Source organism: Salmo salar, chromosome ssa27 (genome assembly GCF_905237065.1).
Source record: "Salmo salar chromosome ssa27, Ssal_v3.1, whole genome shotgun sequence".
Lineage (NCBI taxonomy): Eukaryota > Metazoa > Chordata > Actinopteri > Salmoniformes > Salmonidae > Salmo > Salmo salar.
In genome coordinates this window covers 13,718,537-13,745,027 of record NC_059468.1, presented here as the reverse complement: position 1 = coordinate 13,745,027, position 26,491 = coordinate 13,718,537, and the positions used below count along the sequence as shown (strand labels likewise).

At 42.7% G+C, this 26,491-nt stretch overlaps 1 protein-coding gene and 1 long non-coding RNA gene across 2 annotated transcripts in view; one reads left to right on the top strand and one right to left on the bottom strand.

The window, feature by feature from the left end:
* Nucleotides 1–2,420: 2,420 nt before the first annotated feature.
* On the bottom strand, nt 2,421–6,861 carry LOC106588297 (uncharacterized). The gene is made up of 2 exons (XR_006762494.1): nt 6,196–6,861; nt 2,421–3,135 (listed from the first exon to the last, which is right to left on the bottom strand). It is a non-coding gene; the product is annotated as an uncharacterized lncRNA (long non-coding RNA).
* Nucleotides 6,862–7,202: 341 nt separating this feature from the next.
* Nucleotides 7,203–26,491, top strand: part of LOC106588299 (teashirt homolog 1-like) — a 29,799-nt gene continuing 10,510 nt past the window's right edge. The window contains exon 1 of the mRNA XM_014177131.2: nt 7,203–8,339. Within this exon, the coding sequence (XP_014032606.1) occupies nt 8,300–8,339 (40 nt within the window). The 5' untranslated portion in view covers nt 7,203–8,299. The remainder of the gene's footprint in view (nt 8,340–26,491) is intronic.

The window sequence follows — 26,491 nt, the reverse complement described above, 5'->3', positions numbered from 1 at the left end:
TTCTGTTGGAAAGTGAAGAAATTGTCCTTTACAATGGTATTGACATTACAGTTGATCTGGAAGTATTTCATTTTTTGTGCGCTAAAATAAGGTAAATTGTACGGACCAAGGCGATGTACAAAAGTGAGTGAGTTTATGTTACCTAGCTAGGTAAACAAAGTGTAAGTTCACACACGTCACATAACGTTCGCTAACGAGCCAGCCAGCTAACGTTATGTTAGCTAGTTAAACAACAATGAACAGTGCCAACAATGCCACAGTCCTGTGAGCTAACCAACCATGTCAATGTTTGCTAACTAGAACAGCAAACAGCTCTGGGAAACAAATGACAACATCAGCTAGGGAGCCAGCCAGCTAATGTTAGCTAGCTAGCTAACAGTACACTTTAGCTTGAAATTAAACCACTTTCTGTCAAAATTAGAAAACGTGTAATATTTGAAAATGTAACTAGCTAACGCTAGACTATCTTACCTTTATACATCATCGTGCATGGATGCGTCTCCCTGTCAGGAATGCCATGCCACCATTGCCCTTAGTTTGAAGTTTAATCCAAAGACTTTAGCTATCATACTCTAATTCCACTGATTTCAAAACTGGATCCTCCAGAAAGTGGTGAGCCACACTTATGCAGCTCCACTACACAATACATTTTTTTAAAAGCCACGTTCGACAGGATTACCAACACAGACTGACAAGCTTCTATGGCAGACCAAGCCGAACTCCTCTCTCGGCATGTCTAGTCCACTCATTATCTCAGCCAATCATGGCTAGTGGGAAGGTTGCTAACTTTTTCTGTGGCTCAATCAACAAGGCTCGTAATTTAACAATTTTATTCGTGTTTACAGATGACATACACGTTTGTTATTAAGGTACATGAAAGTTCACATGTTCAAGAAAGCATTTCTGCCAAAAGAAAACGCATTTTGATAAAAAAATATTTTTTACTTTCAATCGGCTCTCCTGTGAAGTCATCAATTGCGACATACACCTAGATTCCTGAATTGGGTCACATATGTGTAGAATTGCAGAAAACTTGCTATAGAACTGCAATACTTTCTCTACATCCAATGGCAAAATTTGTAGAATTGCAGGAAATGTACTTTAAAATGTAGATTATTTTCTCTCCGCCATCAAGAGGGAGGCCACCTAAATGTTTTACCCGTGAGGTTGGGGTCCCCCCAACCAAATCTCACCTAGGGCCCCCAAAAGGCTAGGCCTTGGCTATAGCAGAGCAATTTAATTATGAGTGAATCGATATCTGTAGATCTTATACTGTACATGTCCACATATCCATAGCATGCTCAACACCATTTTAATTTAGCTACGTACTAGTATCGCTCTTAATGAACTTGCTGTGCATCTGTCATCCTCAAATAACATCCATGGGACATTTCATAATCTTGGGGCGTCCAAATTGAGGTAATCAAAAGACCCCGGCAGAGATTATGAACCTTTAATTGCGTTGTCAAAATTACGGCATAGTGTGTCATCTCTCGCGTCTCTACTTCAGATACGTTTCTTCATCAACATTTGTTGAAAAACTACAGAAGTAATTGAGTTGTGGGTATAAAGCTCTATCAAAGCTCTTGTTCTTCTAGGCTAGGTGACATTTTAATTATACGTCCTTATCTGATAGATGGGGAGATATACCTTGTGTCAAAGTAAGACCCACTTCTTTATTGTTTTTTTTTTATTATCATATATGCTTATATTCATGCTGTCAATGGATGCATGGGATTTCATTTGACCCATCATTGATTGAAGATTATGTACCATATAGAGGAGGTTTATCGTAAGCCACAAATCTCTCCGATTAGAAGTGTCTTGTTACTTGAATGACAATGAGAGCAAAAAGAAACTTAATAAGTGAATGGCTATATTTTATTAGAAGTTTTGTAGAAGTATGTTATGGGGAAAAGACTTTGTGCCCGTGGAAGAACTGCAATCTTGAGCTGACAAGCTTACAGTTCTTCCTCAGGCACAAAGTCATTTCACCATAACATTATACGTAGTTAATAGTACTTCAATTGTAAATAGTACTTATACCATTTGATTACTGATTGAGTCAGTAAGTAATCAATGTAACAATGGTCTCAATGGTGAATCAAGAGTATAGCTATGGACCAATAGTACTCTAACCAATGAGTCAGGCTGTAATTAGGACAAGTTACAGTACATTGCAATGTTATGAGCAACGTTGCAACGTCATCACATTCTCATGGCATGTCCAATTATATTATGGAGTTGAAGCGACATGGAATTCATTCCCCACACTAAAAAAAAACTTGATTCTGTAATTCTATCAGTTACCCTTGCATTGGTGTGTTATGGCTGGAGGGTCTCTGTTTGCTTGAGGTGATGCCTCAAACAATGATAATGGTGATAGTAATAGTGATAATGCTACACATATAACCAGGCAGTTAAAAGTCTTTCTCTTTATTGTGCCAACAGCATGTTTACATTCAACTGTATTTGTCTGATTAAATATTTCTTAGTGTGACTGGTGAGGTTGTGTGATAGCAGGTCAAAAGAGGCATCACACTCAAACATTTTATCTGAAGCTTTGATAAAAATGTAGTACTTAATAAAAAATGCATGTAGGCATAGCACTTTGTATCCAAACTTTACATTTAATAATTATTATATTGGAAGATAAAATGGAAAAACTAAATGCGTTAATCAAGTGTCAGTCAGTGACAAAACAAATACATTGGCTAATGTATGTAACATATTGTCTCCAATTGTTGGCCTATAAAAGTAAGTTCTAACTTTCATTACTTTTAGTTTTTGGATATTCCATTGTTGCCATCTTACCCATTTCCAGCTTATATTAAGGGGCAGTAAAGTTTGGGTAGAGAGTCATCTATCTCTAGCTAAATATCTTATCCTTACTTCATCAATAAAAGGGTAAAAATGTACAGGTACATTTTGTGTATACTGCATATCACATACATGTTTGGGATGAGGTTGTTTGTATAAGTAAACAGTACACTACTTTTGGAATGTTCCCTCACCTTCTAGCACTGGGCCTTCAGCCAATGTAGTATTTAGAAGCAGGGGTGAAATAGTAGGTCCATTCTCACTGGTATCACTGTACACCATCCATACAATCCGTGTGTGTTCACGTCAACCAATCTGAAAATAGAAAGAAGAACATAATGCGTGCAAATATACAGTACATGCCAACTACACGAACGTGTTCACATGTACTGAGGGGAGTGTTTTTCATCGTAGGTAAAAAGGGAGATGACGGTGACACAAAACGAGGGTGACTCGTCATCGTGTTGTCATTGGGCCAGTATGAAAAGGTACTTTATATGCGCGGGGGGGGGGGAATGGGACTATGCCATGTTATTGTTTGCGAATGTGTAAGATCTTGACATACATGTGTGTGGACATGTGTGATGGCGTCCTAGGATTGGGTAGCTTGGAAGCTTTTTGGACCATAATGCACTGATTCATTATGACTGGCTGTAAGGAAGTAGAGAGAGAGAAAAAAAAGAGGAAGAAGAAAAAAACATTTAAAATGCACTAGCACCTGGAACTACAAATCTAAAAAAAAAATCTCCCAATTTTCCCTTCAATCTTGTCACTGGATATGCCATACTTTTCCTCAGACACCCACTTCCAGGGAACGGCAACACAATTCCCAGAAAATTCCAGGGAGCATGGAAGTGGATCCAATGCCCAGTGAGTTATGGTCTGGCCTCCCGATTTACGCTCTGTGTTACTGACAATGGTAGCCATACCATGGTGCCGTCCGACTCTGCATTCAGCCATGTCTCTCTTATAATCACACTGTTCTTTCAAAAAAAAATGCAGTTACTTTCCAATGTTCACGATAGCATGAATTGTGTGGTGTAAAGCATGATCAGGATGGCTGCTTTTAGTTCTATTCAAAGTGAATACAAATGCTGGCTTCAAATTCTGCTTTTTTGTGTCCTGTAGATTTCATGGCCTTGGCACTATGGTATTGTGGAATCTTCTTTGTAAGAATCTTAAATACCTAAAATAAGGTATACCCAATATGTAATTACATTCACACTGGCAATAAACTATAATGTGTTAGGAGTAATGTGTCCTTAGCTCTGTTTCTTCCTTTCTCAAATACATAAAAGACCAGCAAATTGTGAATAGTGGTGGACACTACAGAAAATACTCTGCTGTTAACATTGACTTACACATTACGAGAGGTTATGCATGGGGGGACGTACAGAGAAACCACCATCTTGTTTTTCAGTTTAACCCTATGTGATAGGGCTTGCGTTGAGTCATCAGGGACATTCAGCAACAATTATAGTTACAATGTAAGTTTATGGGGCCACAACACACTGATAACACCACATGTGTGTGAGTTTGTGTGTGTGTGTGTATATGTTTGTGTGCGTAGGTGTGTGTTTGCAGGCCAGTGTATGTGTTTGCGAGCCTGAATCTGTCTGCAATGTGAAGGCATGTGCATGCATGTGTGTATGTGTGAGTTGCCTTCCTTTGGGCTGACAAGAAAGCAAACAGCACAATGTGATCTTTGGTATGTAAAAATCAGGATAATATCACATAACACATAATATGTGTATCTAGATTCCATAACAAACAAATGTAGGCCTACAATATACCCTCAAAGTCAGATTTCAGTCCATATGATCATTATCGCATAACCATTTTACCACATTTTCAATACCATGCATATTATGAAAGTGTTCATTTTCTCTAAAATTATTCATTTAGCAAATACAAAAGATTAAAAACAGATATGAGGATGACCTAATTATTTCCCCCATGACATCTTATTGTAAATACAACACAATGCATAGTGAAAATGTTTTACACTCAGGGCTTTTTAGATGACAGAAACACTATGAACACTGAATTAAACAAATTCTTTAGCAGGAATATTGTGTGCAAGTTAAATCAGGAATGTCAAATGACAATCCCTTTGAGTTGAAGTTTAACTGCATCCTTATTGAGGCCCGGGGCTGGAAAGCATGGTCCAGAAGTGTTTTCGTTCACTATGAACCTTTATGAAGTAGTCGTAAAGTTCTCCTGAGCAGGTGTTAGACCTTGAGAAAAATATTTTCTTGTGGTTTTCTGTAATCATTAGAGTGAATAGTGAATAACAGGCAACGACTTAGGACCTACAATAAATGCAATACACTCCATTCTAAACAGTTTTGGATGAATAGTTTGTACTATTTCTAATAGCCTCATTTCTAAATTCTGTTTACTGGTCTATACCTAAATTACACCAAAGATGCCAGCAATGGCTTATAGAAAGAAATGATCAAATCAACAAGACCAAACAAGATGCACAAGGGCGCACAACTAAGGCATGATAAAAGGTGTCAAAGTTCAACATTGGATCTAATGTATAGAATTTAATAAGGTATCAATCTGTATTATGGAGCACAAAACATATATTCATTGTTTTTGACAAAATTGACCAAAAGTTTTTCTGGTTTTGTTATAAATCTTAGTCTAACAAATCTCATTGGTATCCTATGTTAAATTAACTGTAATAATAATAATAATAATAATAATAATAATGACACTAATAATAATATCAACAATATTAATAATTATAGCAATATCTGTGTAAAATAATGTAGCTTAAGAATATGAAATTACATGAGACAAAACCTTTCAAGACCAATTCAATTCCAATGTTCAAACTGAACACTTACAATTGTAAACGCAGCTAGAGAAGTCTTGTAACCTTTAACAACTCAGTAGGCCTATTCCCTATGAAAAAGCTCCTATAACACAGTGCTCTGTCCATAAAGTGCATAAAACCCTCGCCTGTCCTTGCCAGCTCTACTTCCACGATGCACTTTCTGATTGAAGATTAGTGACGTAAGAAACATCAATCGCGACAGGCATGCCGAGGTAGATGGAGGAATGGATAGATAGACAGATGTTGGGGCGGTACTTGGAAATATTGCCACATTATTAGCCCCCTCCGACAACCATTCTGCATAGATGATAAATTTGATAGCATGCTGGCAATGTCTCAAGTATGTCGCGCGCACTGAGAGGTAAGGATTTATTTGAGTGGGTAAAATCCTAACGATAGTCTTATTGGTTCATCATCTGTTACCTTTCGACTTGAGAAAAATATCTTAACATTAAAAAAAAAATGAAGTGCGGAGTGGCATGAACAGATAGACAGCTTAACATATGGTGCAAATTCCGAGAACTCACCAGGGTCAGTTAAACAAGGTTCGTCTGCCGGCCGCCTGGGCGTTGGGAAATTAATCCGTCTCGCAAAAATGCAGTCGTGCGCCCGAGAATGTGGATTGAGTTGGTGCATTAGCAAGAAGCGGCAGCCATGGTGGTGATGGAAAATCTCCAAAATATCTGATGCATGGGGTGGTGGGTGGAACGGTGCGTATCTACCGCTGAGCAACGTAAAACAGCTTCAATGCTACCGAAGTTATAAGCTAGCCTACTTAGCACCATCAAACGTGCTTTTAGGTAACACATGCACCCACAGAGTAGCCAAAATAAACGAGCATATCATTAAAAAAAATAGAAGAAAACTCAACTTCACGGTCAATTGGGGTTCTCTTGATGTCCTAGGTTTAGAATACATTCAACAGCTTGGCTATTTGAGTTATTGACCAAACAGCTACTCTGCCTCAATGCAGTCGGGTAGAATAAGTTGTTGTATTGACATGTTAATAACATAGTGAATGAGATAGATTTAAAATAAATGCGCAGGGATGGAGAGCAGTGCACTGTTTCAGTCACAGTGGATTTGTGCACTCGGCGCCCCTCCCCTTCCCATGCAGAGTAGTCACTTCCTAGCAAGGTGTAACGAATCAATCTGCAACTTCCAATGCCCCCTTTTTAGAGGTGTCAATGAAGAGGTACAAACAAACAAAAACTCCCAACTGCTGCCTGTATAGATATTTTTTTTCAAGATAGAGAAGCTTTGCAATCTAACATATGGTCTAAAAAGTTAACGAAAGAATGCATTTCAGAAGAGAATTGAATATCAGAACAGATACAGAATACCCTGTCAGTGTTCTTTTCTGTGTTTTTGTGATGATCATTTCTCCCTATTTTGCAGTCCATGTAACAGGACAGTAGCATAAGACATGCAGTACGTGTAGTCTCATACGCTCAAAACGAATTTGGTGAAACCAACTATCATAATGCATGGACGTGGAGAAGATTTTTTCCCCAGAGCATTGCATTGGACATGGCGTGTTTTATAATCATGTTATAGAAAAGAATAGAGAGAAAACAACAGAACAATTCAAAAGATTGACAGGTGGGCCCTGACTGTCAGAGTGACGCTTCCAGAGGGGTGGAGTAACAGAGAGGCAGGAAAGGCAACTCGATGCGTCTGTCTATCAGTTGAGCCTGTCTGATCAGTCGCGCATCCCCGCATCATATTTCTCACTGCGGAGACGAGACTCCAGCTTCACTATGCGGAGTTAAAAAAAGAAGAAGCAATAAATCCACATTCGTATCGTTTCATGGAGTAGCTGTTGGCGTTTCGTTTGTTTATGAAAAGTCTTCGGAGCAGTAATACATCAACTGTCCACATGAAAGCCGAAAGGGCATTCTTTTTTGTGAGCTTCGTCGGAATAGGCTGTCCGAGCCTAGCTGTGGGTGTTTAGTTTGCGTGAGGAGACGGAGAGTAGCCTATTGGCGGTATTTGATCAGTAATGCCGTGGTGATATGACTGACACGGACTGATTGACATAACCCTCTAATGCCAATCTCCTTCTATCCCCATTTTGTGTCTACTTGCAGAGATTGAACAACGGAACAGCACCTGTGCGGAAATACCGTTTGGAACGTTATCCATCGCGGTGGAAGTTTGATACATTGAAAGACTTTTACTTTCAACACGAAAATCTGTTATAAAGTGTCGTTCCAGGGGTGGAATCCTTTCTTTTTTTGTAATGGAAGCTCCGCGGACTGAAGAAGCGTTGGCGGCTGTCCATGTTCTCCACTGCTAGACTGAAACCTAAAACAGAGGTCTTATAAAAGACTGTTTTCAACTCAACATTTCCAGAGAAACGTCATTTTGTTTAGAGATAGGCTATTTGTTTCTTCACATTTGACAAACAATCGCTGAAAGATGGTTTAAAAAAATAATAATAATACTTTCACTGACGCTTAGACTTCCTTCGCCAGTCAAAGAACGGGAATCTACATTTCTATTCCGATTCTATTGAAGAGAAGGACAAAACGACGTTATTTTTATTTGGTTTCGTCGCACTGGTTTCCTCTTGGGTCGTCTTTTATTTTGGTCTCTGCATGAAAGTCAAGCGGAAAGTCTACCAGCAGCATGCCGAGGAGAAAGCAGCAAGCGCCAAGGCGGTCCGTAGGTAAGCCCAACTCTCAAGTCTATTTCCCCAATTCCCTCCCATAAAATCCTCTCAAGTACTCATTTTCCCATCCTTATTTCAAATAGCCTTAAGTAGACACACATTCGAAACATAAATATAGCCTACTATGTTATACATATTTAGCTACAATCAAAAGGAGATAAATATAACATGTATTTATTTTTGGTCCAGACAAGTATATATGCCTAATTCAAATACTTTCCATTTTGTTTTGTCACTGGTTCATATTCACATATAGGTTGTCAAAACCCATAGGCCTATTGAAGTTTTATACACATATAATACACCTAATGCAATTGGACGTGTGTTTGATCTAGTAGAATATCTTCGGCTTTAAGTACCCATGAAAAACTAGTCGCTTGCGCGTATTTTAAGTCTCTGCGTTACACTCGGGGATTGCCATCCTTGATTTGATGCCTGATTGATCGCCTGTCATGCGACTACCTTTGATCTATTCATTCCTGTTAAGCGTCAGTAAATCATTCACTGTGGAAACACGCATGCGCTTGACAGCTTGAGCCACTCAATGGACAACTTTTTCCCCCTGTCGAGAAGCAGGAGAAAAGACAAATTGAAAGAAAAGTTCCCAAGCAGGGGTAAATACTTTGCGATTAATGACCAAGGGGGGAGGGACAAGGGATGAGGCGGAGGGGGGGGTGCTGGGGCGTGTCAAGATCAGAAAGTAACACTCAAATACTTCTTAATAAGAGTACTCCTCAAAGAAGCAACTTTAACTTTCCCACAGACTTACTAGGCTACTCTGTACCAATGTAATGCTATATTCAACCCACAATAGAAATAGCTTTTTTCAGAGTAGCCTAGATTCTATTCTAGGATAAAGACTATGCAGTATCCACACTTTTTTTCTTTTTCGCTTTGATAGTGCGTTTTTTTTCCCCTTCTATTTTTGGGGAGGTGCACAAAAATGTATTTGACACACATAGGAGTTTTCATGAAGTATCATGAAAGATGACCAGAGTTGAGCCTGTCATTTTGGAGACGTTTTTTCTTTGTCTCTTATAACATGGAATGACTGACAAGGATTTCCACCAATCACCTAATGAGAAATCTGCCTTTGAAGTTCAGGCATTAAAGACTGCTGCTGAACAAAACAGTTCTAGAATATTAAACAGACTTTGGAAATGTGAAGTTAAGCAGGTTGGGAAGGAGTTACTTTGAACTCTGTGGGGTTGTGAATTCCGCTTGAATGCAGAAATATAAATGTGAGGATATTCTGGTATAAATAGGTGATTTGGATAAACTAGTGAAAAAATGGCTACGAATGAAAAGGGCGTCAGGGAAGGGGTTTTGTCACTAAGCATGTAGGCTACAGTCAACTCCTAATAAATACAATGGCTTGAGACTGTCGTGAATGCATGTACTAAATCGGAGCATTTAATTACCCAGTGCAAAAACATTATTTGGGACCGGTAAACTGCAATGCACTTCAACATAGTATGCACATATCCAATGTGGACACTTAAAGGGGACTATATTGTACGCTTTAGCCTAGTTTTACCATGCACTGAAATGTACAAAATCCTGCTGAATTATCTGACCCAGCAGCTTGTGCACTCAACCGACCATCGTCTCCCTGCTCGACTCCCATCCAGCTTTTGAATATTGATTTAATTGTCTGATTTGTGACGGGAACATACATCACTGGCAGTAATGGTCAATCAAAACTTGGCAGGCATCGTCTTTCCATTATTTCCAGTGTGTGACATATGGTGGTCTCCATCAAAACACTGTGACAATAACTAGTTTGTTTGAGTGTGTGTGACAGAGAGACTTCTTCATTACTGGAAAAAGCACCACTATCCTACCACACACGCACACTCACACACACACACAACCCAAAACATGTGTTTTGTAAGTTAAATAAAAATCTTGACTTAAAACACCCACTTCAGTCAGGGAAATAAGAATGTGAAAACAACTAGCTTTGTTTTGCTGAAAGGCGATTGGATATCACTGTTTTAAAATGGAGGTCCCTGCTTGAGTGGTGGTTTCTAGCCCCTTGGATGCCGCTGTACCTTGTGTCTAGTATGGCCAGTAACTATACATAATCTCCCCTCCATTTGTAACAACATGGCTGCATCTGTTCCTTTTGGCAGTTCCGCTCACTGCGGTGCAATCCGAGCAGCATCGACTTTTGCTGCAGTCATTTGTTGACGTTTGATCTCCGGAGGGTGCTTCGTTTTCATTTTGGCTATGTTTTATCACTCTTATTTGGAGTGACCTGCAAGTCCAGGGTAGGCTTACTGTACTTGATACATTTTCAAGCCAGAGATGAAAAAATGGGTAGCCTATGTAGCGCGAGTGTCATTATATAAGAGTTTCTGAACAAATAGGTCCGGAGAAGCTTTGTTATTTTCATACTAGAGTTTATGGGTGACATAACCTTTGACCTGCAAATGCTGCTTAAATATGTTATAAAAATATTGTACCACAAGAGTGAAGAATGCCAAGATTCTCTCCAAGAGGGTTATGAAATTGAGGCCTTGTCTTGCTGTACAAATACCCTTTGTCACTTATTGTAATAAGTGTTGATTTCAGTACAATTTTCTTCTATACCTCTACACTCTAAAATGTCACGGTAAGACCTACCCAAGAAAAACTCCACAATATTCAGATACTTAATCAGCACCTCAACGACACCAAAACAAGAAACTGCGACCAATAAAAACTCACCTTTTCTGTGACGTCGATCAATGCCTCCTTTTCCTCCCCAACCAAACCCTGCCTGCTACATGAAAAGGAGTCTCAGTCTCTTAATTATCACCCGAGGGAGGGAGGGAGGGAGGGAGGGAGGGGGAGGAGGGGAGGGAGGGAGGGAGGGAGGGAGGGAGGGAGGGAGGGAGGGAGGGAGGGAGGGAGGGAAAAATAAGTTAAGCTTCCTCCCTTCGTACGACGACAAGCGGGCGGCAGCTAGCGGCATCGTTAGCGCGACTCCATAATTATCCGGGATGCTGACGGATCTAGCGACAGGGCCCCGCCGATTAATGCTGACAAATTCAGCAAGGTGTCAAGTTCCGCAGCTGGCTTGATGTAATCAAGTTGATGTTAGCCCAGGTCCCCGCACACAAGGCACATTTGCTAGCGCCACACACACACACACACACACACACACACACACACACACACACACACACACACACACACACACACACACACACCTCCAGTTGCAGTATTAACTCAGTTCTTTCGAAGGGGTGCAGGGTGGGGGACTGCAGCTAGGTCACAAATGGACTATCTGGCTAATCAAGTTGAAGCCGCCGAGGCAAACGAACACTGCTAGATAATGGCTGATCTAAGCCGATTTTCCATGAGTTTTGTACAGGTGTCCTATAACAGGGTTATAAGATGTGCTGGTTTAGGCATCAGTACATTGGAATATGTTGTATTGCATATTGTCCTGCATCCCGCTGCTTGATTTCTATCTTCCATCTGTACAGTTTGTTATGAAAGGGGGTGTTCCATTACGAACAGAGATTGTGTTGCATACTGCCGGTGTTTCTCTTCCTGTGTTTGCAGACGAAACGTTTGGTAGCACTGCGGGGTGTCAGACGTTGCAGGTTGTCAGGTCTCTTAAACAAAGCTGTAGTACAGTATGTGTGTGTGTGTAGCAGTCTCTTTACCCTAGCTATAGTCGGGGATATGCAAAGTGTCATTAACAGTCGACATTGACTCTAGTAGTCGATAGTCATGTTTGCCCCCCTATTTCTTAACGCAAATAGTTTCAGTTTGCATATGGGGTCGCAGCCAGTAGGCCTATAGGAAATCAAAGAGTTACACACACATATACACCCACCCACCCCTCCACACACATACTCCCCTTCCTCATCTACGTGGAGGTTAAGTGACAAATGAAGATCGATGACTGCTCTTATGGAAAAGAAAGGGTGGTGAAAATATGCCTGGATTAAAAGAGCGCCAAGAGAGTGGCGGTGTGAAGGCGTCCGCCTCAGGAGCAGCGCCCCGCCGAGGTAAAACTATCCCTGGGTTTAACAAGCTTTCTCACGCACGCACGCACGCACGCACGCACGCACGCACGCACGCACACACACACACACACACACACACACACACACACACACACACACACACACACACAGAGAGAGAGAGATACAACTCTCTCCACAACCTCCACACCTACAATAATGAAGAACTTGCTACAATCCCGCAGGTTAGCCTTCCAGTACGTGTATGGGAAACCATAGTATCCAAGGAGAACAGAGCAGCTGTATTTCCTCTTCGTCTCCCCCTCCCTCTGTGTGGCTTGACATCTCATCTGTCCACTCGTTTCTATCAGCGTGTGACAGAGGCGGAGAGCGAGACGATAAAATAAAAAGAAGAAAGAAAGAGCGAGTCATGACCTGGAGAGGAGGGAGAGTGGAAGTCCAGTGTACACTCTTGAGGGCAATGTGTACTCTGGGGAGTCCCTGTCTGAACGGGTTCCGTCTAAGCCCACGCTCTGTGTGTGTGTGTTTTGGAGGAAGTTGTGTGTTATTGTTACAAAGCAATGTGTGTCTCATTGTTTATCTGCCTTTCTTATGTTTCCTTTGACCTCAGAGGATAGGGGTCATTTATAGGCTCTCACTCCAGTCGTCTCTGAGCTTATGTCAAGGCTTCTGTGTGTGAGTGAGAGTACGGACCTGTGTCAGAGTCGTCCGGGTGTTAACTGATAAGTGCCAGACATGGGATTTTTGTGGCGGGTGTATGATGTTAGGCAGTCCTCTGTCGATTAGCTAAAGCAACTGGATTTCGCTGTGTACTGAATTACAGTATGTGAGTTTGACCTCTCTTCGTTTTCCTTTTGTTTTAACAAACCGTTACAGTTTTATGAGGATAAGATTTATAGGACTGTGAAGAGCTTGTTTAGTGCATGTGGCGCAAGGCCAATATTCTATTTTATACTTTGGACAGTGACTTTCAGCCAATATTTTTTGTGACCATATTTAGCATTGATTATATTTCATCTGAATGACCAATTACAAATAAACTAAATGCAACTCTCTGATGTCCAACTTTGTAACTGCCTTTCAGAAAAAAACATTCTGGAACTTTGTGTAGCTCCTCCCCAACTTACTGTTTCCTACTTCCTGTCTGAACCTATCTGTACAAAACTAAACTAAATCATACAAATCAAAAGCATCTTTATTATTTCTTTGTTTATTTCCTTAGCAGAAGCTTTGAACACTAACGTGGTAGAGTGCATTTAACGGTGAGTGGAGAGAAGAAAGAAAAAAATGTAGGGAGAAAGAAAAAGACGGCGCGGGGGGGGGGGGGCTGTGAGGAAAAGGTATTGAAAGTGACAGATGAACAGGAGTAGGGAGAAATTCTCCCCCAGCAGCTGTGACTGCTGCCATTACCCTGACAGGTGTCAATTAAGAATTACTGCCAAGGCCCCCAGTCATTTCTACAACACCCACCCCCCCAGCCCAGCTGTGTTGTGTGTGTGTGTGAGAGAGAAATAACACTTTACCCTTGTCGCTGTGTTAGCATGTAGCCACAGTTGCAGCCCCCCCCATTGAAAATGAGCCGTTGGGCGGCAGCTAGCTGTGCTAATCGATAACCAGTGTATTAGCAATTATTTTGGCCATTGATTTACGAGGGACAGTAACTCCCGGCGCGGTGTTATTAGCCTTTAATTAGATGTCTGCACTACACAAACACACATACACATACACACATACTCCTGCTCACTGTCCTGCCCCTGTTGCTAGGTGGATATATAGTTCCTTAGAGGCAGCAGGGTTTAGAACAATCACTCTCTATCATATCACATGCACTACATTTGATGCTGAGGAGCCTTAAGACCCTTGGGCAAGCTGAGGGAGGGGGGAGAATGAAATACAGGTCCATTTCAGATAGTAGTTTCATTGTGTGCACGTCTACTCTGGGTGGATGCTTTTGATAGGGTAGCGTGTATTGACGACTACTTAACAGTGGCAACATTGTTCCATATTAGCTAGTGGAATCATGCTAACATAGAATCAAGTCACCTGTCACGAACGGCCAATTGACACTTGACAATTTTCATGACATCGGCATCAGTTTCCTCATGCTTAGAGCGCACAAATACTAAGGATGGATGGGTGTTGGAGTTTAGTGCTCCAAGTAAATTGTGCCAGGACGTTCTTCGGATTCATTTGACGTCTGCGTTGATCAAATATCAGATTCTCTTCCTGTCACTCAGAGGACATTGCTGTGTCAGCAAGGTTCATTTGATCCCAGACCCAGATGAAGTTTATTCCTCGAATAAAAAGCATTCTCATTTGAGAATCTCCATTAAAAATGTGCTTTTAGTCCCGAAGACCCAATCCCAAAATACTTTGTCTGAGTGCATTTTTGTTAGCCAGCCCCAGTGAAAATAGTATGTTGAACCCCTAATCAGTGGCCTGTAACACTGACTTCAGTCTATAAGGCTTTCCAGACACACCAGGAGCATCAATAAGTCATACGCATCTGTGACTGAACTGCCATACTTGGAGAAACATCCACTAACAACAACACATTTACCTGAAAAGTAATATGTGCCACTTCACAAGACGTTGTTCTATCATTTTGTAAAAGTTTAATTTGAAATGTGTCATGCCCTTGTTTTTGTTTTCCCTAACATACTTGTAGGGTTAGAGTCGAGATTTTTACATTGCCATGCTACTCATCTTTTTGTCCCTTCATTCAGGATACAGGGCATTTCAATATACGGTGCCTTCGGAAAGTATTCAGACGCCTTGACTTTTCCCACATTTTGTTACTTTACAGCCTTATTCTAAAATGGATTAAATAAAAATACTCAGCAATCTACACACAATACCCCATAATGACAAAGCAAAAACAGGTTTTTAGAATTTTTTGCTAATTTGTTAAATTATTTACATAAGTATTCAGACCCTTTGCTATGAGATTCGAAATTGAGCTCAGGTGCATCCTGTTTCTACACCTTGATTGGAGTCTACCTGTGGTAAATTCAATTGATTGGACATGATTTGGAAAGGCCACACTGGTCTATATAAGGTCCCACAGTTGACAGTGCATGTCAGACCAAAAACCAAGCCATGAGGTCAAAGGACTTGTCCAGAGAGCTCATAGGTATGATTGTGTCGAGGCACAGATCTGGGGAAGAGTTCCAAAAAAATTGCTGCAGCATTGAAAGTCCCCCAAAACACAGTGGCCTACATTTTTAAATGGAAGACGTTTGGGACCACCAAGACTCTTCCTATACCTGGCCGCTCGGCCAAACTGAACAATCGAAGGAGAAGGGCCTTGGTCAGGGATGTGACCAAGAACCCAATGGTCACTCTGACAGAGCTCTAGAGTTCCTCTGGAGATAGGAGAACCTTCCTGAAGGACAACCATTTCTGCAGCACACAACCAATAAGGCCTTTATGGTAGAGTGGCCAGACAGAAGTCACTCCTCAGTAAAAGGCACATGACAGCCCGCTTGGAGTTTGCCAAAAGGCACCTAAAGACCTGAATGCCAAGCGTCACTTCTGGAGGAACCTGGCACCATCGCTACGGTGAAGCATTGTGGTGGCAGCATCATGCTGTGGGGATGTTTTTCAGAGGCAGGGACTGGGAGACTAGTCAGGATCAAGGCAAAGATGAGCGGCGCAAAGTACAGAGAGATCCTTGATGAAAACCTGCTCCAGAGCGCTCAGGACATCAGACTGGGGCGAAGGTTCACCTTCCAACAGGACAACGACCCTAAACACACAGCCAAGACAACGCAGGAGTGGCTTCTGGACAAGACTCTGAATGTCCTTAAGTGGCCCAGTCAGAGCCCGTACTTGAACCCGATCGAACATCTCTGGAGAGACCTGAAAATAGCTGTGCAGCGATGCTCCCCATCCAACCTGACAGAGCTTGAGAGGATCTGCAAAGAAGAATAGGAAAAACTCCAAATACAGGCGTGCCAAGCTTCTAGCGTCATACCCAAGAATACTCAAGGCTGTAATCGCTGCCAAAGGTGCTTCAACAAAGTACTGAGTAAGGAATCTGAATACTTATGTAAATTTGATATGTCAGTTTTTATTTGTAATAAATTATCAAATTCTAAAATCCTGTTTTTGCTTTGTCATTCTGGGGTATTTATTGATTTATGAGGGGAAAAAACTATTTAATACATTTTATAATAAGGCTGTAACCTACCAAAATGTGGAAAAAGTCAAGGGGTGTGAATACTTTCCGAAAGCACTCTAAATCCACGACTCTTAAGTCTGTGTTCTCAGTATATCACGACATAAGACAAATAAAAATTGGTGCTGTTTTTACGGCGAGGTGATGGATAAAAGCTGGCCTCCGCACATTGAGACTGTGTCGGGAGGGGAATTTCGCTGGGAATTTCTATCTCCAAGGAGTGTTTATTTAACCGATAAGTGTCTTTGAAAAGCAATGAATATCATTTTTTTGGGGGGGACAACAGTTTACTGGGCTCTGTAGATAAGATACTGCATCTGGGAATGGATACGGCCCACAGATGACAGTTTGTCCTTGAGACTGGACCAGACGCCAGGGTTTTTGCTGAATCCTCACCTCTCTCTCTTTCCATTTTTCTCTCCTTACTCAATCTCTCTCTCTGTCACGGTCTCTCTCTCTCTCTCATCTTTATTGCTATCTCTCTATCCATCCATCTCTCCCGATCTCTTTACCTCTGTCCTCTTTCATATTCTCTCGTTTTGTCTACTCTTTCATACTCTTTCACTATTCTCTCTTTATTTATCCCCTTCCCTCTCCGGTGTAACCGGACAGAGCCAGCAAGCCTGTTTTGAAAAATATGAACTAGAAGACAAAAGGAGAGAGGGTTTCCTATGCTGTACTCTGGCAAACCCATGTGTATATGTGCCTTACCTTTGCCTAACACCCTTAATAGTCATGTAGCGCCATACATACTAGGTGTCGATTCTCCGTAGGTGTTGGGGAACGAATTTACTGTATAGTGTGTCTCTTTTCTGGTTTATTCGACGCCACATGTGGCCCCAAAATTGCCCGAAAGCTTTATTTGATCCGACGCGGACTCAGACAGTGTCCGTCACTGGGGGGCTCTAAGCTCTGCTCTAAGTCGTCTTTCTTAGGAAACGGTGGGGTGCCCCCAGACCCCCTCTCTGTCTGTCTCATGACTGCCCTGTCACCTGGTCTCTCATAAAGTAAGTCTGAAGACTTGTTTTTGTGTCTGACTTTCATATTGTCTGTATGACCTTTCAGTGGATCTCTCGTGTGGTCATTCTTTCCGTCTCTCTTTCTCATGTCTGCCTTGGTCACTCAATCTCTCATACAGCCTGTCTGAAGACTTGTTTGTCCGTTAGTCTGACTCTCTTTCAAGTTGCCTGTCTGTTCATCCCTCTGTTTCATCACCCTGCTGCCTGTTCGTCTTTCCTACAGCGGGGGAAACGTAATCAAGCCATCTGCAATGATTGAATTCTGTCTGTCTGACACAGAGAGTGAGAGAGCCAGAGTCAGACAATGATTAGTTCAGTTGAACATTAGCTAACTATCGTGGCTGACTCAAACATTCATGTTTTCCAGATCACTGTCAATTATCCGTCAATCATTGACCCGGTTCGTTGTTGACGCCTTCAGTATCTGTCTGCCTTTTGAGTTCAGAGGTTAAAATGCTAATTGTTGACTATAGATAGGAATTTGTTGTTTTTGGTTGGATTTCCACAAATTATAATTTATCCTCTGACTAGTGTGACTTTGAGGGGATCCCTTTGATCATATAATGTGAGGCAAGGTGATTTGTAGATCGTTGATTCTGCTCTCTCCATAGAATGGAATGGAGCTCAAACACACACTATGTAAGTGTGTGGTTTCACTGCTCTGCAGACTGACGTTCAATCGCACTTGATCATTCCACAGATAATCTGGTAATCGAGAATTAGAGATGTCTGTTCATTGCCAATAGTGGAAGGGCTATTAGCCACGTGCGAGTGTGCGTGCGTTACTGTACAGAGGGATAGAGTGTCTAAGTCTTGGGGCAGACAGTGAGGAAAAATAGACTGAGAAAAAGAGGGAGACGGCATGATGTGAGAGGGGGAGAGAAAAGGCCAGAGGTGGAGTGGTAAAGAGGAAGAAAAGAGGGGAGGGCAGAAAGAGTGTAAAAGAGGACAAACGAGGGAAGGAGGGGGGCAGGTTGGGTGGGAGAGGGAACAGAAAGAGCATGAGAAGGATAGAGAGAAAGAAAGACATGCAACAAAGAAGTAGTGAGAGGGAGGGGCGAGAGAGAGAGGTCAGCCATGCCTGCCACTCATCACTCACTCCTTAATGACTCTCTTTTTTTTCTCTCTCTCTCTCTCCCTTTTCCCCCGGGAGTCTCAGCTTGGCCCAGCGGCCAATCAAATGAGGTCATCCAAAGTTCACGACCCCCACTACCACCGTGGTCCCACACAACACCCATCCCTTGTGTGTGTATTGTATGTGTGTGTGTGTTTTTGTCTGCCAACTTTCTGTTTTTGTTTTTTAAGAAACACATTTTTCTTAAAAAATGCAGGTGGGGGTGGATGTGTCTACAGTACATGGTTGATGAAAGACTTCTGTCAGTGAAGTATTTTGTTTTTCGTTGGTCCTTGATTTGGATATCTTTTAGATCTGCCAGGTACACCAGATTGTATGTTATGGTGCAATAAGGCATTTTTGTCACTGTCTACAATTATGAATTACGCAATAATATATTCTATCGAAGCAAAGTCTCAGTTATAGTTTTTTTGTACTTTTGTTCAGTCTTCTGTGTGTGTACTATGTATTGGTTCGACGCTGGCTCGGTTCCTATTCCTGCTTGCGTAGGGTGTTGACGGACCAGGTGTGTCTGTGGTACCACAGTGTCCCATTCCCCTTGGGCACGGTTTGTCAGCTATCTGGCTCTGGGAAGCATCAAGCAACGCAACTCAAAGTGAAGCCTTTTCACTCTCTCCCCCTCACACCAAATTTGGGAAACAGCTGGAAAGACCATGAAGATGATTTGTCTCCCTCTGCTAGTGTGTCTGACAGCTTCTGCTGCACCACACACACACACACACACACACACACACCCACATGCACTCACACTCCCCCTTGAGGAGATGTAAAATGAACAGTCCAATTTGGAGATATTCAGCATATTAAATGAAGTCTGTGTCTCTGGGGTGGATGGAGGGAGATTTGATAGGGTTTAATGGAACGAGTGGAACTTTTCATTATGTGTGTGTGTATGTGTGTGTGTGTGTGTGAGCACATTCCTACGTAGGTGTGTGTTCTCAAATATCTCTATGCAGAGTTTGTGAACACACACACAGGGTCTTGTATAAAGGGCTGTGCTCTCTTGGTGCGTGTTGCCAAGAAGGCCCTGATTTCCTTTAGCCCAGCATGGCTGGGTCATACATCACTAAGGGGCCTCCCAGCCCCGGTGGCAGGGGCTGACAGAATGACACGTGTCATTTATCATAGAGGGGCCAGGCCTTGGGAAACTACACAGACTCGACCGCACATGACACTGCCTGAGAGCGAGGGAGAGAGACCGAGAGAAAGAGGGAGAGCTCAGAAAGGGTCGTCTGTACGATACACAGATAGAATACACATGGACTCAGTGAGTAAGTCTCTGTTCGTTCGATCCTCTACGTATCCCTCTATCCCTTGTCCTTCTTTCTCTCGTTTTCCTCTCTCCCATGCACCCATCCATAACCCCGCTCCTCCTCCCGCCTCTCCCCCTGCGACTTCTCCCTCTTTCCCTCCCTCCATCCCTCCCACCAAGTCACTCGCCTGGCCCCCTTTTCATTGGTCTTCATGAGCCTCATTTATTTTGGATGCCACATGCAAGCTGACAGACATCACTCACTACTGCCCTCCCTGCACACACACACACACACACACACACACACACACACACACACACACACACACACACACACACACACACACACACACACACACACACACACACATCGCCCTTCCCGACTTATCCGAGGTCAACCCAGCAGTCACGCTTCTCCATTTTACCTCGTCTCCCCCGTCTCTCATATCCTCCCACCACCCCCATCAACATTGCTGCCGATGGATGTGTCTTTAAAGCAGAGATTGATTGCGGATATCAGAGTTATGGTGTCATTTATCACAGTAGGGGGGCAGTGGATATCGTTGCGATATTCGTGGACACTGTCTGGGTGTATGTGTTCATGGATGGCACGGTGTGAGTGTGTTAGGTGTGTGTGTGTGTATGTGTGTGTGTGTGTGTGTGTGTGTGTGTGTGTGTGTGTGTGTGTGTGTGTGTGTGTGTGTGTGTGTGTGTGTGTCCGCCTGGCGCGGTATGGATGTGGCACGGTCGGCGGGCACTTTGAGAAGCTGTGCAAAAGTTTAATTGCCAGCGCGGTAAGGTTCTCTTTCGTCTCCATTTCTAAAACGTTCCATAGTCTGCCCTCAGTACGATATTATGTTGTGTTGAGCGATGGTTTCTCTCTCTCTCTCTCTCTCTCTCTCTCTCTCTCTCTCTCACTCTGTCCATCACTCACCGTGCTCCCTCCTTCACTTACTGCTTCTCTCTTTCTCCTTCCTATTTCTCTTTTTTCCTCTTGCTCCTCCTCCTTCCTCCCTCTCTTCTAAGCTGTTATGGATGGTTTACTAAGAGTCATGTCCCTACCCTGGGAAATCTCAACACAGGTACACGCGCACGCACACACACCACTGCGAACACACAACATGACACACACACAAACACACAATCAGAGATGTAGGCATTGATCCCCCAGTGACGTGGTTTCTTCTGTGAGAGGCCAGTTTGTGATTTAGTGCGTCTCCTCCTTCAGGGGCTCTCTCTCTCGTTCCCCCTCTGCCTCCCTCTTTTGTCAGTTCACTGTCACGGCCATCAGGAATAGGCCTCCCCCCTACACACACACACACACACACACAAACACTCCCATGTGGGCTGACAGAATTGTTACTCTTTCTTGACCCCCTTTTGTTTTTTTCAACGCTTAACTTTCCAGTAACACTTCATTTAAACTGTTTAAATGAAGTAGCTTGACAACACAGGTTAGTGCAATGATGTAACAAGGTCTATTTTCTGTCACGTTGTTTGCATTGATATGAATGGAGTTGACATTGTTTTGTGGAATGAAGACGATGTTCTCATATGGTCAGCGAATTCGATTTGGCAATCAGTGTGTCCGTGCGCGCGTATGTGTGTATGTACGTGCGTGCGTGTGTGGTTTTCCTCTGTCTCTGATCTGACTCATTCACAGGCTGTGTGGGTTTTTCCCGCAGAGACAAGGGGTCAGTTTCAGGGAAGAGTGTGCGTGTGTCCTGTGTGTGCATGTTGTTGCTCAGCGGTGTACAAAGCGGATGGCCCATGTGAATAGAGGGGAAGGCTGAGGGTACAGGGAAGGGTTGATTAATGGGTTAGTGTACAACCAGACATAACTGGTGAGGTCATGGCCTTCTCTCTCGCTCACTCACTCACTCACTCACTCACTCACTCACTCACTCACTCACTCACTCACTCACTCACTCACTCACTCACTCACTCACTCACTCACTCACTCACTCACTCAACTATTCACTCCCCTGCACTGCCTTTCTGCCTTCACAATCCACTTTGTTTTCTTTTGTCTTTCCTTCTCCAGTGTAGTTTTTTAAATTCATTTTATCCCGTTTCATTTTAGACTCTATTCACTGAATGTAACCATTTGAAAAAAAACACGGTCTCTGACTCCTGAGAAACTAGAAAAAGATCAGTCCAAAACAACTATTAATGTCACTTTTGATTTGCTGCGGGTTTTTTTTTTTTACGGCCAAGCCGATTGGGCAGCAACCAGTGATTATCCAATTAGGGAGCCTCGTACTAACTTTTCTCCCTCATGGGAAATGTTCACCAAATAAAGTGTGACTGATGCAACAGGGGTCATGGAAAGGTGTGTCTGAGCAATACTTTTGTTTTCTCTCCCTTGCCATTTTCTCTCCTGTCCTCTGCAGAAAGAGTGTGATTTATGGTAATTATCGTCTTTGGGGTCATCCATCAAGCCGTTGTTGCTAGGCGATGGGAGCAGCTGTTGTTTGGGCCAGGGAAATTCCACTGTCAGGGGGCAGTACACAGGTGACTTCAGGGGGAGATTTAAAGGGACAGGCCCTGTTTTTTTGTTTTGTTCTTTTTCCCAGAGAACTCTTGTACATGTTGATTTCAGTTTGTTTTAATCTGTTTTTTTTGGGTTTAGTCAGTGCAGAGAAAAGACTAGGATAGATAGAAACAAGCTCCCAGGAATTCCTTGAAGTCAAACAATGACTGCGGAATGAAGAGGTAGATAGTGATACAATGATGATTCAGTTTGAACCTACCATTGCCAAAGACATCAGGGAATGAGGGAAGATTGTCAATGCAGCTGGTCTATGAAAATGCTTATCCTAGAACCTGTTGTGTATGAATTACAATGTCCTACACTAAGCGAAGCCTGAGTGCTTATAGTGGCACCAGAAGCACTCCAATGTTGACTTTAACCTTTCCAAAACCATCCGTTTTTCAATGTAGCTCTTCAGAAACAACCATGTGACGCAGAGGCTTCACTAACTGTAACAGCTAAACCTTCCAGGCGGTTTCTCCCAAAGCTTAACCAGGTGGGAGTGAGGCTACACTAACGCTCAGCTAACATTAGCAAAACGTTAGGACTTTTTGCTTGCATTATTTCGAGAAGCAGCCATAATGGGGGCAGCGGCTATACTAGTCTCTTATGTTCTGTAACATTCAGCTAACATTAGCGAAACGTTGGGACTTTGTAGTTACATAGGTTTGAACAGAAGCAGCCAGCCAGATGGGGGTTGGCTCTGCGGTGCTTATGATATAATGGCCATTGTCTAATCTCTGAGCAGCCTGGAGTTGACAGTGGGGGGGGGGTGATTTATTGACTGCAACCGTCGCTATGGCTGCTCAAAGCTGGCTCCCAGGGAACATGGACAAACAGAGAGGGAGGGGAGAAAGGAGAGAGGGAGAACAGGGAAGAAGGAGAGAGACTGTACTGCAATGCAGGAGCAAAGAGCAGCGGAGTAATATTACTGATTATCAGAAGTTTATTTGTCAAATTCAAAATTATTTGTTTCCAGTTAACTAATTCAGCAAAAAATACATCAAATAACTTTAAGGTTTCACACTGCTTGTTGTTAGTTTAAAGAAAATTACAATATGCGGTTACTAACCCACAATGTCTTCATGTAAATGAACTAACAGGTATGTTGTTAAATCGTTCATTTCTTATGGAGAGTTATAGAGTTATATTTACCTAGGATCTACACTTTTACCCCCTTTTTCTCCCCAATTTCATCATATCCAATTACGATATTGTCGCATCGCTGCAACTCCCCAACTGGCTCAGGTGAGGTGAAGTTCAAGTCATGCGTTCTCCGAAACATGACCCGCCAAACCACGCTCCTTAACACCTGCCGGCTTAACACGGAAGCCAGCCACACCCATGTGTCGGAGGAAACAACGTTCAACTGATGACCGAGATCAACCTGCAGGTACCTGGCCCGCCACAAGGAGTCGCTAGAGCACGATAAGCCAAGTGAAGCCCCCCGGCCAAACCCTTCCCTAACTCAGACGACGCTGGGCCTAATGTGCACCGGCCTATGATACTCCTGGTCACGGCCGGTTGTGACACAGCCTGGGATCAAACCCAGGTCTATAGTGACGCCTCAAGCACCGCGATGCAGTGCCTTAGACCGTTGTGCCACTCAGGAGGCCCCAAGATCAACAATTTTAAATATCAACAAAAAATAAAAACAGAAATAACTTATTTACATAAGTATTCAGACCCTTTGCTATGAGACTCGAAATTGAGCTCAGGTGCGTCCTGTTTCCATTGATCATTCTTTAGCTGTTTCGACAACTTGATTTGAGTCCCCCTGTGGTAAATTCAATTGATTGGACATGATTTGGAAAGGCACACACCTGTCTATACAAGGTCCCACAGTTTACAGTGCATGTCAGAGCAGATCTAAGCCATGAGGTGGAAGGAATTGTCCATAGAGCTCTGAGACAGGATTGTGTCGAGGCAACGATCTGGGGAATAGTACCAAAACATTTCTGCAGCATTGAAGGCATCCATAATTCTTAAATTGAATAAGTTTGGAACCAACAAGACACATCCTAGAGCTGGCCGCCCGGCAAAATGAGCAATCGGGGGAAAAGGCCCTTGGTCAGGGATCTGACCAAGAAACCAATGGTCACTCTGACGGAGCTCCATTGTTCCTCTTTGGAGATGGGAAAACCTTCCAGAAAGACATTTTACCATATATCAGGCCTTTACGGTAGAGTGGCCAGATGGAAGCCACTCTTCAGTAAAAGGCACATGACAGCCCACTTAGTTTGCCAAAAGGCACCTAAAGGACTCTCAGACCAGTCATCAAACCAAGATTGAACTCTTTGGCCTGAATGCCAAGTGTCACGTCTGGAGGAAACCTGGCACCACCCCTACGGTGAAGCATGGTGGTGGCAGCATCATGGTGTGTGGATGTTTTTCAGCTGCAGGGACTGGGAGACTGGTCAGGATCCAGGGAAAGATGAATGAAGCAAAGTACAGAGAGATCCTTGATCAAAACCTACTCCAGAGCGCTCAGGACCTCAGACTGGGGTGAAGGTTCACCTTCCAACAAAACAACGACCCTAAGCACACAGCCAAGACAACACAGGAGTGGCTTCGGGACAAGTCTCTGAATGTCCTTGAGTGGCTCAGCCAGAGCCTTGAACCTGATCGAACATCTCTGGAGAGACCTGAAAATAGCTGTGCAGGGGCACTCCCCATCCAACCTGACAGAGTTGCAGAGAGGAATGGGAGAAACTCCCCAAATACAGGTGTCAATCTGGTAGCATCATACCCAAGAAGACCCGAGGCTGTAATCTCCTCCAAAGGTCCTTCAACAAAGTACAGATTAAAGGGTCTGAATATTTATGTAAATGTCATATTTCAGTTTTGTATTTTTAAGTTAGCAGATAAAAAAAGTGAATGGTTTTGCTTTGTCATTATGGGGTATTGTGTGTAGATTGACGAGGGGGAAACAAAACAATTTAATACATTTTAGAATAAGGCTGTGACGTAATAAGTAGTGGAGAAAGTTATGGGGTCTGAGTACTTTCCGAATGCACTGTATGTGTTAGTGTTTGTTTGTTTTACCCATTGTTGGTTGTTGTCTCTGACTAATTTTGGTTCAATATGACTGGTGCTGTAGCAGAGTTAGAGTAACCTTGCCCTTGAGGCAATACGACACTGACAATGTAGAAAAGGATAGTGACATTTTCTGGAAACAGGCTTTGGAATGTGTGTGTCAATCTTTGGAAACACTACTAAACATAATTGCAGTTGAATGTTCATTTGTCTGTATGAGGGAAGTATCATGTGTAGTACAATATAATACAAAGTGTTACATTTTATATCTGAAAACGGTTTAAACAGTATTCTGTCCACACTACTATTTGAGAAATGTTCACATTTTCATAAACAGTACACTGTTGAGTGTTACCTGAGAAGTTCGTATGTACATAACAGGCAACATGACTACTCAGAACCCAGTGTACATAATAGTGATGTTTAGTATTGTTTGTTTGCTGATATTTTCTGATAGGATCCCCCCTGTGGGTTGACATTCTAGAGAAAATGTATTTTTGTATTTCATACTGATTGGCGTTCACCGGATTGTGTGTTTTCAATAGCGTTCAGTGGAAATCTACATCAAATGTGTAAGGGTGTAGTTTTTGAGAGAGTGAATGAACAGAGAGTCAGAAGGTGAAATTCCTCTTCTGGTGTACTAATACTTTTGTTTTCACTGTGCATCTACACACCAGTCGGTGTCCTTTTAACTGTGAGTAATGCGCTAATTGAGCCTATCAGTTATTCAACGATCACTCCAACGTTCTTGCAGCGTCTGGGATTGTCAGTGCTGTGTAGTTTGGATGTGTATTGGAAATGTGTTAGTAGTTAGGCCAAGGCCTAGTATTACCTTGGTGCCTTAGGTTAGGAGGTTAGCATAGTTGTTGCATTTTCAAATAATGAAACCGTGGTGGTCAAGGTAAACTTTTTCCCATGACTGAGAGCTTGTGGTGGAAGACGTACTTGTTCATGTTGCAGTGAATAAAGTTGTCATGGTGGTCAGGATAGCTCATGTCGGACTTATCTCCC